General features: G+C 38.5%; 3 protein-coding genes across 3 annotated transcripts in view; 2 read left to right on the top strand and 1 right to left on the bottom strand.

The window, feature by feature from the left end:
• The window catches only part of LOC101296484 (putative leucine-rich repeat receptor-like protein kinase At2g19210-like), a 4,489-nt gene extending 194 nt beyond the window's left edge, over nt 1-4,295 (top strand). Inside the window, exons 2-13 of the mRNA XM_004298507.1 lie at nt 153-696; nt 794-1,275; nt 1,464-1,602; nt 1,693-1,764; nt 1,889-1,960; nt 2,079-2,159; nt 2,407-2,567; nt 2,680-2,903; nt 3,074-3,200; nt 3,338-3,400; nt 3,557-3,752; nt 3,875-4,295. Coding sequence (XP_004298555.1) covers nt 153-696; nt 794-1,275; nt 1,464-1,602; nt 1,693-1,764; nt 1,889-1,960; nt 2,079-2,159; nt 2,407-2,567; nt 2,680-2,903; nt 3,074-3,200; nt 3,338-3,400; nt 3,557-3,752; nt 3,875-4,295 — 2,582 coding nt within the window. The remainder of the gene's footprint in view (nt 1-152; nt 697-793; nt 1,276-1,463; nt 1,603-1,692; nt 1,765-1,888; nt 1,961-2,078; nt 2,160-2,406; nt 2,568-2,679; nt 2,904-3,073; nt 3,201-3,337; nt 3,401-3,556; nt 3,753-3,874) is intronic.
• Nucleotides 4,296-6,193: 1,898 nt separating this feature from the next.
• Nucleotides 6,194-6,850, top strand: LOC101296201 (profilin-3-like). The gene is made up of 3 exons (XM_004298506.1): nt 6,194-6,334; nt 6,456-6,596; nt 6,725-6,850. Exons 1-3 carry the CDS (start codon nt 6,194-6,196, stop codon nt 6,848-6,850), a joined length of 408 nt encoding a protein of 135 aa, XP_004298554.1.
• An 897-nt stretch (nt 6,851-7,747) lies between these two features.
• On the bottom strand, nt 7,748-14,933 carry LOC101297138 (DEAD-box ATP-dependent RNA helicase 20-like). The gene is made up of 10 exons (XM_004297553.1): nt 14,811-14,933; nt 14,261-14,526; nt 11,934-12,113; nt 11,665-11,826; nt 11,297-11,451; nt 9,889-9,981; nt 9,620-9,705; nt 9,301-9,527; nt 8,141-8,374; nt 7,748-7,996 (listed from the first exon to the last, which is right to left on the bottom strand). Exons 1-10 carry the CDS (start codon nt 14,864-14,866, stop codon nt 7,938-7,940), a joined length of 1,518 nt encoding a protein of 505 aa, XP_004297601.1. The 5' UTR covers nt 14,867-14,933; the 3' UTR covers nt 7,748-7,937.

The following is a 14,933-nucleotide window of genomic DNA, read 5'->3' as shown; positions in this document are numbered from 1 at the left end:
TTACTTACTTACTTACTTACTTACTTACTTACTTACTTACTTACTACTTACTACTACTACTCTCTCTCTCTCTCTCTCTCTCTCTCTCTCTCTCTCTCTCTCTCTCTCTCTCTCTCTCTCTCTCTCTCTCTCTCTCTCTCTCGTATGATCAGGCTTCATCAGCATAGATTGCGGCCGAACAGAAAATTCCAGCTACACTGAACAGACAACAGGAATCAACTACATTTCTGACACAGGCTTCGTAGACACAGGGGAAAGTAAGCTCGTTCTGCGTTATGTAAAAGATTTTTACCAACAGCGATACTGGGGTGTTAGGAGCTTTCCTGAAGGAATTAGGAACTGCTACAAGATCAATGTTACAACTGGGGACAAATATTTGATCAGAGTAAGCTTCGTGTATGGGAACTATGATGGCAAAGGTAAGTTACCAACATTCCTCCTTTATCTGGGAACAAACTTGTGGGATTCAGTGAAGGTGCGGAACGAATCCTATGTCATAAACAAGGAGCTCATCCATGTCGCTCCCCAAAATTATATTCATGTTTGTCTGGTGAATAATGGCTCCGGAGTTCCGTTTATATCAGCAATAGAATTAAGGCCGTTGACCGTTACATCTTATCCAACACAAACTGGGTCCTTGGCACTCAACTGGAGGCTTGACATTGGACAAACAGGACCTGATCTAAAATCTTATAGGTGAGTCCGAATACGAATATGTTCAGCTTGCTATGCATAAATTCTTGGATAGGTTAAGCTAATGAACCCATTATATGTTCATCTCTATTGTTTCTAGGTATCCGAAGGACATTCACGATCGCTTTTGGGATCCCTATGAGGATGTTGACAATGTGTGGTTTACACTGAATACTTCATCCACCGTCGACTTTGACGGCCACAATCTCTACGAACCAGCATCGGTTGTCATGAGCACAGCGGCCACAGCAAAAAATGCAACTGATCCCTTGATGTTACGGTGGGATCCTCCTGTTGATGCAAATGATACAAAATATTACGTTTACATGCACTTTGCAGAAATTGAAGTCCAAGCCAACGAGTCTAGATGGCAGTACATTACTAACAACGGAAAGCCCTATATGGAGTCATTCGCCGCTAGTTACTTGTACACGACGACTATTTACAGCACCAAACCTCAAAGAGGAAGTCAGAACTTCTCAATCATCAAGGCTGAGAACTCTACCCTTCCACCCAGTATCAATGGACTTGAGATTTACACACTCAAAGAATTCCTAGAACTAGAAACAAACCAAGACGATGGTGAGTAATTCTAGCTCCCGAGTATATTGCCTATTAATTAAGATAATGGATTAATTACCTATTAATTAATTACATTTTTAGCACTATATCCTGACCTGACTTTATAGTACATAGTAAAATTAGTTCTCATATATGTATATGGAATTCAATTTAGTGACACTTCTTTTGTTTACTGCAAAATATATCAGTTGAAGCAATCATAAACATCAAGTCAGCTTATGAAATTACAAAGAATTGGCAAGGAGATCCATGTCTCCCACTAAACTACTCGTGGGAAGGCATAAAATGTAACTATCTCCAAAGTGACTCCCCAAGAATCATTTCCTTGTAAGTATATATCTCTGTTCGATTACAAAAGATTCAAGTTCACAAGATATAGTGATCAAATAAGTAACCGAACATGCATGCAATCTGCAGGGACTTATCTTCGAGTGGATTAACAGGAGAGATTTCTCCTTCAATATCAAATCTCGCAATGATAAAAACATTGTAAGTGTTGTGCGCGCGTGCGTGTTTTTGTATCTTTACCAACATATATGACAATATAAATACCATAAGGTTAAAATTTTAAATTCTGTTTTCTCAACGCGGCTAACAGATGAAATCATTTCAGGGATTTATCAAACAACAACTTGACAGGACCAATTCCAGACTTTTTGTCTCAATTGCGCGATTTAAATATCCTGTAAGTTACAAATCAGAATTAATAGACGTAATTAAGTTGCAAATAAATATTAATCCTTCGCTTGCAAGCATGCATGGTATAAATTTATATATAGTGCTTGATTTAATTACCTTTGTAGGAACCTGGAGAATAACAAGTTCACAGGCTCACTTCCCCTAGGACTCACTGAAAAAATAAACAATGACCTTTTAACAATAAGGTGTGTTTTCTTGCCGGTTTACGTTTTACAGCTTCGAGTGATTAATGCTTGCAGCTGCAGATACATATATCATCATGTTTATCACTTTTCTTTTATGTATATTTGTTTGTTAGATGCATGATCATTCTCGTACAAATACGTATATATTATTGGAAAATTAATTATGAATCTAATATAATTGAAGAATTTGAACTGCTAAGTCTAATATATTGAATCTGTTACGTACTATCAATCATTTTGATGTCAGTTTGTGTGACAACCCAAATCTAGCCGGAAGTGAACCTTGCAAGACGAAGAAGAACAAAAACAAAATCATTATTCCAATAATTGGAGCCATTGCCGGAATTTCAGCCCTCATATTAGCTGGAGCAGTTTTCTTGTGTTTCTGTAAAAGGAAAAGGAAAAATGGTAAGCTTATATAAGTGATAAGGTTTTAGTGAAGGTTGAGGGTCTTATTAGTTATTCCAAATATATATAACATGCCCATTGATTGAAATTGCAATTATGATGATCTTAATAGTTGCAATGAATCCAAAACCCAACCCTGGATCAGTGGAACTCGAGCAAAAAAACCGAAAGTTTACATACTCAGAGATCCTCAAAATCACAAACAACCGACAAAGGGTTCTTGGCAAGGGTGGATTCGGAACTGTTTATCATGGCTATATTGATGACAAAACTCAAGTAGCTGTCAAGCTGCTTTCACAAACATCAAGTCAAGGACTTCAACAATTTCATGCAGAGGCAAGTTTCTGAAACACGAACTAGCCTCATACTCATGCGATACACATATATACACTTCTCCAAAATTTCTAGATTGAAGCCTACTTTGGAAAATTAATATTTTGATGAAGTATGTGATGAATAGATAGATGTGAAATTGGGAAAATGTATGTCTGAGCTCTTAATTACAGGTTCATCTTCTTATGCGAGTTCATCATACAAACTTGACTAGCCTCGTTGGATATTGTGATGACGAACTCAACAAAGGGCTTGTGTATGAGTACATGGCCAACGGAAACTTACAAGCATATCTCTCAGGTTTGGCTGCAATTGATATTTTAGTCTTCTAGCTGCTTAAATATTCTTGCATCACAATATGCTTGAAGTTTGCCTTCTATGACAAATAACTAACCGTACGTGCCACGTTAATTTTATATATATTTGAATGAATGTAGATAAAACTTCAGATGTCTTGACTTGGGAAGGAAGACTTCAAATAGCAACAGAAGCTGCACAAGGTCTGCAACTGACTGATTTACATAATTCTTTTGCTAACTAATACTAAAAACGGATCAATGATACTAGCCTAGTATCATTGATCTTTTTTTTCTTTTCTTTTTTCAATTCTTTCTTTTTAACTTGTGAGAATTGAAGATCATAATTCTGAATTGCAGGATTGGAGTATCTACACTACGGTTGTAAACCACCTATGATTCATAGAGATGTGAAATCAACAAACATCTTACTCAGTGAAAAGTTCCAAGCCAAACTCTCTGATTTTGGCCTATCAAGAAACTTCGCTCCAGGCGATCGCGATGGGACTCATATAGTTACTGGTGTTGCTGGTACTCCTGGCTACCTTGCCCCTGAGTAAGATATATAGTTTCGATCTCTTCAGTTTTCTTTTTCTCTTGATGTTCCACTTTTTCACTCTTCTAGCTAATTAGTATCAAACAGGATGACTAAACTTGAGATGTATGGTTGGCTTGAAGGTACCATCAATCAAACAGGCTGAATGAGAAGAGTGATGTTTATAGCTTTGGGATTGTGCTGCTTGAGATTATCACTGGGCGACCTGTTTACACAAGAACAAATGGTGAGAGAACTCACATTACTAGATGGGTTGAACTCATGCTTCCTCGAGGAGACATTTACAGCATCATCGATCCAATGTTGGAGAGAAACTTCAATGTCAACTCGGCCTGGAAAGCTGTTGAAACAGCAATGGCATGTGTATCTGCAGAGCCCAGTAAGAGGCCAGTCATGAGCACCGTTGTGATGGAACTAAAAGAGTGTTTGGCATCACAGCTTGATCTGACAAACTTCAACAGCGAGGAAACTGCACTAGGAAGTAGTTCCATATATGTGTCTCAAAATAACTCCATCATGATGATGCGTCCTTCAGTCAGGTAGTTGTACTATTGTAGCACAGGTAGGGCTGGCATGGGACAGGATGAGACGGGATAGAGCTAATCCCACGGCCCGTTCCAGACATTGAAATCGGGACAGGACGGGACGGGTTTTACGTTTTTTAGATTTTATCCCACCCAAGCCCTATCCCGGTTGGGACAGGACGAGACGGGCCCAACCCCGATATAAAAAGTTGAAAATAAACTTGTAAGCAAAAGAAAAAGTTCCATAGTTTTATAGCGTTATTTACTCTATTATGTATTAACAAATATTTGTAACATATTTACAAGTACAACACGGTGTAATAAGAGAGTTTATACTTACTTTCTCGAAGCTTTTCATCACTACTAGGGTGCAAGAAGAGAGTCTACAACAATCAACAAATTAAAGTATTAAACATCACTATTATTGAATTGGTGACAACCTAGTAACTTAAAGAAATAAAGAGCTAAAATCAAAACACTTAAATGAAATGCTCAAATCACATCTTAATCAATAAAAAATCAATCATTAAAATAATCGGGACGGGACGGGATAGGCCGGGCCTAAACGGGACTTGAATTATCCGTCTCATGTCCTGTCCCATTATATATAAACGGAACGGGCCTAACGTTTTGAGATTTAAATCTCGTCCCGTCCTGACAAATTTCGAGACGGGCCCGGGACGGGTTCGAAATTACAATTTTTTATGCCCACCCCTAGAAAATGGGGCTCCTAGAACATCATACATCGTGATTCCCCAATAATTCATGTTGGGTCCTCTGCATTCTTGTGTGTTAAAGGAATCACCGGACCATCTAATTTATTAATTTTTGTTGAGAAATTACTAAACTGAGTTTGCCCAAACAAAATAGGATCTTTTCTAAGATGTTTGATGTTTCAAATTCATTTTTTTATATAAATTTATTAATAACTCACAGAGATCTGAACTCATTACCTCAAAGTTGTTAGTTCACAGCTCACCAACTGATGCTTCGAATTCATGAATGTGAAGGAAAATCAACCTCAAGATAAGGACAAGTAGCTTATGACATATAGAAGAAATATATACGTACGTCCGTAGAGGAATTAAAGTCTGATCATCCAACACAGTTTGTTGGCAAAATCATCCCATAAAAACTTCAGAGCGTCCCCTAATAAAGTATTGCAGGATATGAGCTCTTCATGTTGTCCCTTTGATTATAAGTAAAGTACTGAGAGGAGGGGCACACACAACAACTCCTAGTCGCATGCATTACTAGTTCTTTCTTGTTCCTAGTCGCATTATGAATCCTAATACGCCTAGGAGTTTTCTTCTGTATGTTCTGTTATGTGAGTGTGACAGCAGGATAACCATCATCAAATTGGTAAAGAGAATGGTATGTACAATGAGTATATACTGTATGTATACTACTATGATAGTCTATACACTGCCGCTTTGCTAACAAATCAATCTCATGCGATATCCTAGTTCCTGCGAGCGAGCAAATTAACTTGCATTGCCATCCTGGTTGGTCGATTTGCGCAAAGGAAAAATCTTTCGAGTTTTGGTTGTTCATATTATGGAATCCTTGAACAATAACTCTAGTTTCATGATGTCCTTGCATGACTAGGAGGAACACCTCTGCTCACAGTAACCCAAGTTCTGCTTTTTATTTGGTTGATACACCTCAGGAGGCCCAATCACATAAAATGTACTATATCATGCACTACTGCATGCACTATCATGAACTGTGCATGGATTCATTGTTAAACTTTGACTCATGCACCTCTCTTCTTCTTTTTTCCCTCACATACCTCCTATTTTTTTCATTCACATCATCACATATATACCACTCTACAGGCAAATGCTAGCAGTGAACACCATTAAAAATTGTCCAAACTATAGCTAAAAATATTTTTCCTTCTGAGATCAACCAGCAATGGCAGTTGTTGTTCCTAGTCCTCGTATGTGTAAGACTTACGTGGAAGAGCATCTCATGGGTGCAGGCAGCAAGCTGGCTGCTGGTGCGGTGGTTGGACCAGGCGGATTTGCTTGGGCGCAAAGCGATCATTTTCCAACAGTATAGTACCCTCTCCTCTCTCACGCATTTTAAATTAGTCTTTCTTTTTTTCTTTTTCTTTTGTATGACTGCAAATGACATGATATATGTATGCTTATTTAGTACGGTTGGTTGTTTTTAGGTTCAGACGAATGAGTTTGATTCAATTATTGAGGAATTTGATCACCCCGGAGCCCTTGCGAATGGACTAGTATTTGCGGGAGTAACATATATGGATGTCCAGCATGTTGGTAATTCTGTAATCAAAGCAAAGATAGATGAGGTGAGAGCTTTAGCTTTTGGTTATTAATTCATTCTTATTATTATTTTTGTTGATTGACTGTATCATGTATATGTCCTTAATTTCTAATATTCTACCTGAGAAATATTATGTGTGTGTGGAATATGCAGGCATCCAATTCTGGAATTACTATTTTCAGATTGTGGACACCCCTCCTTATCGGTTTGTATGATCAAAATCCAGAGGAGTGCAGCAAGATTGTAGAAGATTTGGGAGCTTACATTGAGGGTCATTAATTATATACCAGTCCTTTAAAATTTCAGTGCCCTTACGATCGAGTGCCATGCACTTAATGTTAAACATTAGTTGCCATGCGACAATTATGATTTGTACTGCTAATTGCTCTAGTTTTTGCTCTTAATATCGATCGATCGGTTGTTAAACGTTTATTTTTAATAATTTGAGAAACGTATTGCAAGCTACATAATGTAATTGTTAACTTTGGTAATTTCCTCTAGAATGAACGTGTATGTGCTTTGGGGTGAGTCGTTGATAACAGAATCAGACTTCAAGGAAATTTAACTTTGGGCTTCAGCCAAACCCAGATTTGTTGTTTGTTTCATACTTTCATTCAAGCTTTGATTGATTCTCGATTAAAGCTCTCGTTCGGTGCTCCCTCAATCATTGTACGTACTTAATTAGCAGATCGAGCTGAATTGGCCTATGTTCATGGCGTTGAGAGCTTTGGGCGATCGAGGGTGATCAAAGCGACGCCGTTTGGGTGGACGGTGCCCCTGACGAACTCGGCCGCGGCGGCCATGGTGGCGAAGGTTCGGAGGAAGATGGGGGTTTTGGAGAGGGAGAGGTTGGGACTCGCCTCTCCCACGAGGCATATAGTCAGCTCAGCTATTAACACAACAATGTGCCTCTCGGGGCGGAGCGCCTGAACCACCTCGTATAGTTCGCTGCTCCTCCTATGGCACCCACAATGTCAAAAGGTCAGCAGCCCTGAATTCTCTGAGTTCTGAAAATTCCGGTTTGAGGTAGTCATTAGAGAAAGGAACGTTAGTTGTGCTTTTACTCCATGAAGATCCAAGAGTGGATGAGGCTTATATCATCATAGCAAACGCTCCTTTGTATCTGACTTTTTACTCTATTCTCGACCACGCAAATAAGTAATTAAACAATTAGAAAAGGGTAAAATCCACTGCACAAATTTCTTTGAAAAGAAAAAATAACGATATTTGTACGTCTACATTCGAGTCAGCACCCATACAAGGTTCCCTGTCTTCTGAACATAATACAATGCGATTGGCATGTGGGAGGATATGGTTACTGGATTTCACTCTAAACAGATGCCTGCTCTTTAACCACAATCATTAATCAACTCCAAGCACGACCGCCACCATAACCCCTACTGCGATCTCGAAAACCCCCATGACCTGACCAATTACAAGTCGCACATAAATGGTTATTGAAAGTTGATTAATCAAGACAGAGGAAGTTGATTCATTGAAAAACTATACAGATGGTTTATCAAAAGAAATTGTCAACAATAATTTTATCTAGTGTCGAGACCTACTGACCTGAAGGGGGAGGAGGAGCACCACGCCCCATTGCTGCCAAATCAGGACTCACCTTCTGTCCGGCTTCTTCGAGTAAGCCAATCAGTTCCTTTGCAAATCTAGCATTAGCAGCTGTAAAGAATGTGTGCGCTGTTCCTTTTGCCCCAGCTCTTCCGGTTCGGCCAATGCGATGAACATAATCCTCAAGGGATCCCGGAAAATCATAATTAATTACATATTTCACGTCCTTCACATCTGCAACCAAATCAAACATGACTCCAAGATATTAAAAACAAAGCTGTAGACATATAGGTTAAATACATTCAAGAAATTTTGCTAGATCAACACACCTATGAACCCCAAAGTTAGCAGTTTTTCCTACCAAAGCCAAAGGCAAATCCGATGCCCGCCAAACCTTACCTGACTCAAAGGGAAACAATTATTTACTCAAATTCTGAGCACAGATGATTACCAACCTTGGAGGGCAGGCACTTCCCCCATGAGCAAAACTCAGCCATATCAAGCCAAATTTACAAGGTAATTGTTTTTCGAAAAAGAACAATAAAAACTATGGTTACAGTACATTGATATTGATAAATTTCCTCATAGAACTGATCAATGGGACAGCAACAGACCCAATACAGTCTGAAATTTTCTTAAAGATGCTTCAAATATGTAGTGGATAACCTTCATAGCTCAGAAAATATAATATTCTTCTTCTTGGGTCTCACCATCTCATAATATTATAGTGAGGAAGTAGGGAAAAAATTGAAAAAGGAATTTCTTTTCTCAAAATTCAAGTAACAAAAGAATAACAGATAAATAAAAAATAGCAAACCAGTGCGAACAGAGAGTTTAGTATGACCAGAAAAGATACAATATAGCAACTGCAAAATGAAATATCACCCATGGTGCCATTGCTGACACAAATGACACTGCAAAGTGCAAAATGCTTTTTACTGAGTATGGCCTTCATTTTCCCAAGTTAATAACAAGAAATGTGATTTTGAAAAAGAGAGAGAGAGACAGAGAGACAGAGAGAGTAAATTTGGCAAACTAATGAAGCCTTCAACTGTAAGAAGAGATTGAAGATGCTAAATTTGTGTTCAACTGTTAGAGCATAGCTAAATAAGAATTCCTGGAAATTGTTCTCACAAGCTAAAAAGAAATCCTTCCCATACCTAGACCACGAGCAGCAACATCTGTTGCAGTCATTATGGGGCTTTTGCCAGCTTTAAACTCAGAGAGGACCCAATCCCTTTCTGCTTGACTTTTGTCTCCATGAATGGAGAGGGCGGGCCAACCATCCATGCGAAGCTGCCGGGTGATCTGATCGCAACCTTTCTTAGTATCCATGAATATCAGTATTCTGCTGCCATCCATTATATCTTCCAGCAACTTTACCAATCTGAAAAAGTGAAATGAATAACAGAGGTAACATAAATCACATGGTAGAAAGACTGACCACTTGAAAGTATAAAACCAATGAACATGCCATACTTGTTATATTTCTGATTTTCAGTCATGATGTCAACAATTTGGCGAATTGAATGGTTGGCTTTCAGATCTGGAGAACCTATAATTACCTGTTCAACATCCAAAACGTAAAAACCCAACAGAACAATTGCAATAATAAAATAGAGAGACTGGGCATTTAGCCCCTACAATTTCAGCCAAAAATATAACTGAAACCCAACGAAATGATGTAAAAGTTTTACGAGTATCCTAATAGATCAAGAGCACTTGATAGTAACAGTAAGATAGTGTACTTTGTATGCATTGTAAAGGAACTTGCTCGCCAGTTGTTCAACCTCCTTTGGCCAGGTAGCACTCCAGTATAATGTTTGACGGTCTGGGCGAATCTGTATCAAAGAAAATATTAGACAACAATGACAACTTTAACTGAACATAAACTTCAGACCGACACACATGCAACAAATTCATTGTCACTGACTTTCATAAAAAATAAAGGATGCAACTTACACCCCTTGTCCTAACCGATCTACAATGACTGGCTACATGTGTTGCCTACACACTATGCTTCATATCTAGATATTTCAGCCTACCTAGCTTCTTCAGTAGGTAATAATTATATCACTTAACACTGGGCAGTATAAGAGTCATTTTTTCTTAAGCAAAGTGCAAGTGGCAATCCAGAACCTAAGTAGTTCATATGCAATTCTCTTATCAACAATTGGTATATTGGCTTATGTGGAAGCAGAATGAAAAATTAAGAATCTAAATGTTGACAGGTAAAGGGGAAAAGGCCATAATCCTTTTGGGTTGTGGGGTGCTAGCTATAGTTTGGCTGGTGTGGATGGAAAGAAACAAAAAATTATTTGAAACCTATGGTGTGGCGGAGAGGGAATACATGTGGGAGAGAGTTGAGTTTTTGGCATCGTTATGGGCTTCTACTTCTAAGGTTTTTAGGGATTTGCATTATTATCAACTGGCAAGCAGTTGTAATATAAGCCCCAAAGCCCTAAGCTTTGAGTTAGCTTTAACAAATCGCCTCCTACGCTTCTATCCCTAGCTCCCCTCTCTTTAGCTATGTAAAGCTTGTACAATGCTTTTTGTTTCCAAAAACAGCTGTTTCACTTCAAGAAAAAAAAAATGCTGACAGGTAAATATGAACCCAACCTTTTAGATGAAGCCGCTTCCTAGATTAAAGTATATACTTGGTTATAGTTGATCCGATGCTCATGAAAATTGGAGGAACAAAATACTGAAGTTCTCAACTTCGGTTACGGTAACAATACCTATCAAAGGTAGTATAATTAAGAGTTTAAGATAATGACATTAATCATCACCATCATTAATTCATGGCCTTACAAGACTTGATTAGGATTTCATCTTGAATTGAATATCAAATTTAACCTAATAAGCTCAAATTACAAGCCTAGACTTCTGGATACAAAAGTTTAAAATCCGTGCTCTAAGTAATCACGATAAGGAAGGCTTCACTTTAATAGTTCTAAAGAATTTATCTTATCTTCAAAAGGCTCACACACTAATGTCTCCAGCTTTTCAGCATACCAAATTTCTACAGCAAGTTATAAAGACAACCAAAACAAAAGGCAAAACAAAAGACTTCAAAAGGGAGACTAACTGAAACTATCTTCACAAGATAAAAACAAAACATTGTAGTCACACTTAAATAAGAGTAAAATCTCAAACCTGAGAAACAATCTTTCGTATCTGAGGCTCAAACCCCATATCTAGCATCCGGTCAGCCTCATCCAACACAAGATATGTGACCCTCCGCAAGTTTGTAGTATGTGACTCTAACATATCAATCAGCCTTCCCGGTGTAGCAATCACAATCTCAACTCCTGAGCCAAAATATTAGTGACATCAACAAGAAGACTAAGCAATTACTATCACAAGATATCCCACTCAATTTACCAACCACAACAATAACTTCATCTTACCCATATCAATGCCGATAAAAGAATTTTTATCATATAATATCCAATACATGAAATTCATTGTTAAGAGTAGCCAATGATAGTGACAAGGCAACATAGTTCACCACCACCACCTACCTTTCTGCAGATCACGAACTTGAGGTCCCTTTGGAACTCCACCATAGATGCATGTGCTTTTAATTTTGGAAGATGCACCAAATTTAGTTGACTCTTGTTGAATTTGAACAGCGAGTTCACGGGTAGGAGCTAAAACTAATACTATTGGGCCATCTCCAGGAGCTGCATGGACAATATAGAGTTACAAATGCAGTACCAATAGCCTAATATATATCAAACGCTCCGGAAATTATCACAGAATTTAATCATTTTAAAGATTGCATACTCACATAAAATTGGCTGGGCATTCACATGGACAATTGCAGGCAACAGGTAAGCCAGTGTCTTTCCTGATCCTGTTTCAGCAATACCAATAAGATCACGACCCTTCAAAGCCATTGGCCATCCTTGAGCTTGAATTGGTGTAGGTTCAACAAATCCAGCTTTTGTGATTTCTTGCATGACATACTCTGTGATCAAGAGAACCATGTCTTTAATTAGAGATTAATACAACAACTTTAGCAATGTTCAAAAAAGCATTTTTCTTTTAGAAGAGACAATTTAATTAGACAAAAGAAAGATAGAATATAAGTGGAGAAGATCTGCACACTCAAGCAAAAGCAGCACAGATTACAACAATATAATAAATAAATAAATAAGAACCCAGCAGGAGCCAAGAAACCCACAAAACACCCGAAACAAAAGTGGAGTCCCTTCGAGATTTCCAATCTAGCACAATACATGACAAGCTGAAATATTCAACGAATCAAACACTAAAACCCAAAGAGCTGATCAAAATGTTGCTCTCTTTCAAAGCAGCCCTGCACCTAAATAGGCTTCAAAAATTGCTCCATTTCTTTCCAAATATCACTCCCAAATAACCACTAACACAACCTGCTGCCCCAGAGCATTGTTGGCCTGCTTCCCTTTCCAAAACCAGAGCGGTCTTGATGAAACCAAGATAAAATTGAAGTCCAAGCTGGGGAAACCCAAGACACCCCATCCCTTCTATATAGTTTCTGCCTATGATAAGATATAAGGTCACTGTGCACAACAACATGATTCAGTCTCTCCATTCAATTTGCACTACTTCAGTGAGGAGAAAGAGGTAGCAGTTTGGCCTCCAATGGTGAAGCCTCCTGCAGGGTTCACCCTTTCATAGCCACCAACCGGGCCAAAGTTTTCAATGACTGGGTAAGCATTTGGAATTGCTAGACGTTTTATCAAGGTGTTACAGAAATTTGATAATATGGAAAATGATTTAATAGGTTGCTCTCTTATCCAACTGTCCTCCCTAAATCTCACTCTTACCTTATTGCCACTGCAAGCTCAAAACACTTAGAAAATGGGTTCAGCACAGAAAAAATGTCCTTCAAGGGTTCTACTCGATCATCCAATAACTTGGTTATATCATGGTCATTTCCATGGTAACCATATTACATGCCACAAAGATTCTCTTTCCCGAGAAAATTCTCCAAGCCGCTTTCCAGCAATGAGGTAATCCTTGTCACTATAATCCTGAACTTTGAACCTCCTTTCTGACTTCTGGAAATTAAGCTCCACTTAATGAGGTTATCCTTCCGTAAGAAAGTATCATCTAACAATCCAACGTGACAACTGGGGGATTCAGAAACAGACGAATAGTAGGTGGTTGGACTACAGAGAGCTGAGGCCTTTCACTTTCTTCACTTTTTTCTTCATTATTGTAATTCCAACTGAGGCCTTTCAAATCCCATTTCAGTTCATTAATCTCAACTAAAAAATCTTCATTAAAACTGATCATTTCCTTCAGTGTCAGAATCTCATCTTCTCATGACAATGCTATTGCTGCTTTCTAGTTTTAATATGGTTTACATTTTACTTTGTCCATTGACAACTCTGTAAAAAAAAATTATCTGTCCCCTTATTTTATCCAAACTCATTTAGTTCTCTACCTCCAAGATATTCATTCTGAAAGCTCTTCCAATCTCCCCTTAAAATTCGGCTATAACTCTATGAGCACTCTCCTATCTTTCCATCTCTTCTGCATCTAACTCTTTATTTACGCCCCCCACCTACTTATTCTCCTTCCCAACATCGGAAAGCTCATTTAACCTGTTTGTTTCTCTCAAACTCCTAAATTTTCTCATGAAGTTGCCTTCCCACTCTTGGCAATGTTTCTCTCCCACTAATTCATAAAGCTTTCTTCAAAGGAAGGGCAAATCACACATAATCAAGTATAATCAGACCACAACCCTTCAAAATTACTTCCATCCAACAAAACTGGGCAATGATCTAAAGTTACTCTATTAAGAGCTAATTCCTTACATTTAGAAAACTATCCTAACGAACCAAAGAAAGTAAAATCTATCCAGAAGCCAACTAATCGATATTTCATCACATTAAGGAAATATAATGTTAAGAAGAAAATAACGATGTAACATGGCTGGCCCGCAACAACTGAGAATTGGAATGTATAGCACAATTTCTCTCAAGTCTCAACAGAAATACACTAAGTTCCGCTTTATATTAAAAAAAAAAATTACAAACTTCTGAGTAAGACCTACGGTTTGGAACTTTACTAGAGTATGCATTTGAATGAACCATTGAAAGTCCAACGAAAACTAACAACACATACCAGGAAAGCCACTGTCACGGAAGCTCTTGATGGGCTTAGGAACATCACGGCCTTCAACAGTGATTTCCCTCCGTTTCCTGTACTCCTCAACCTCCCTCTCAGTCATGGCTTCCACCTCAGGTGACTCAACATAGAAATTCTTCTCAAAAGGCGTCAAGCCATCCAAATCCAGCTTCTTCGGCGACTCAGCCCCATCATAATCCTTCCTACTGGATGAAGACCGGGCCGAACCACCGTAGCCGGCCGCCCCACCAAACCCGGAATCACTAAAACACCACAAATTTCAGAAACAAACAAATTTTCAATCACAGGTCAATTTCAAGAATCCATACACATATATAACGCATTCAAATCATACTTATCAGCCTTGAATTGAAATACAATTGTCGTTAAGAGTGAAATTAAGCATAAGAAGATTGAATTCTGAAGGGAGTGAAGCTGGAATTGAATGTTCATATTAGGTCCAATCCAATCAAAACTCAAAGAGAAACCCTAAAGCAAGGTGATGCAATACGAAATCAAAGTAGAGAGATGGGGTTGCGGAATCTACCTTCTGCGGTCACGGTAGGAGGTGGGGTCGCCGGAGCGGCTGTCGTAGCGGCTCATGGCGAGTTGTCACTGTGAGTCACCGTCCGGTGAGATTAGTTTGAAGGGTTTTAGAAGCAGATGCTGT

This window comes from Fragaria vesca, linkage group LG4, assembly GCF_000184155.1.
Source record: "Fragaria vesca subsp. vesca linkage group LG4, FraVesHawaii_1.0, whole genome shotgun sequence".
In the NCBI taxonomy this organism is placed as follows: Eukaryota; Viridiplantae; Streptophyta; class Magnoliopsida; order Rosales; family Rosaceae; genus Fragaria; species Fragaria vesca.
Note: the sequence above shows the minus strand (reverse complement) of the source record. Positions and strands in the feature narration are given on the sequence as shown.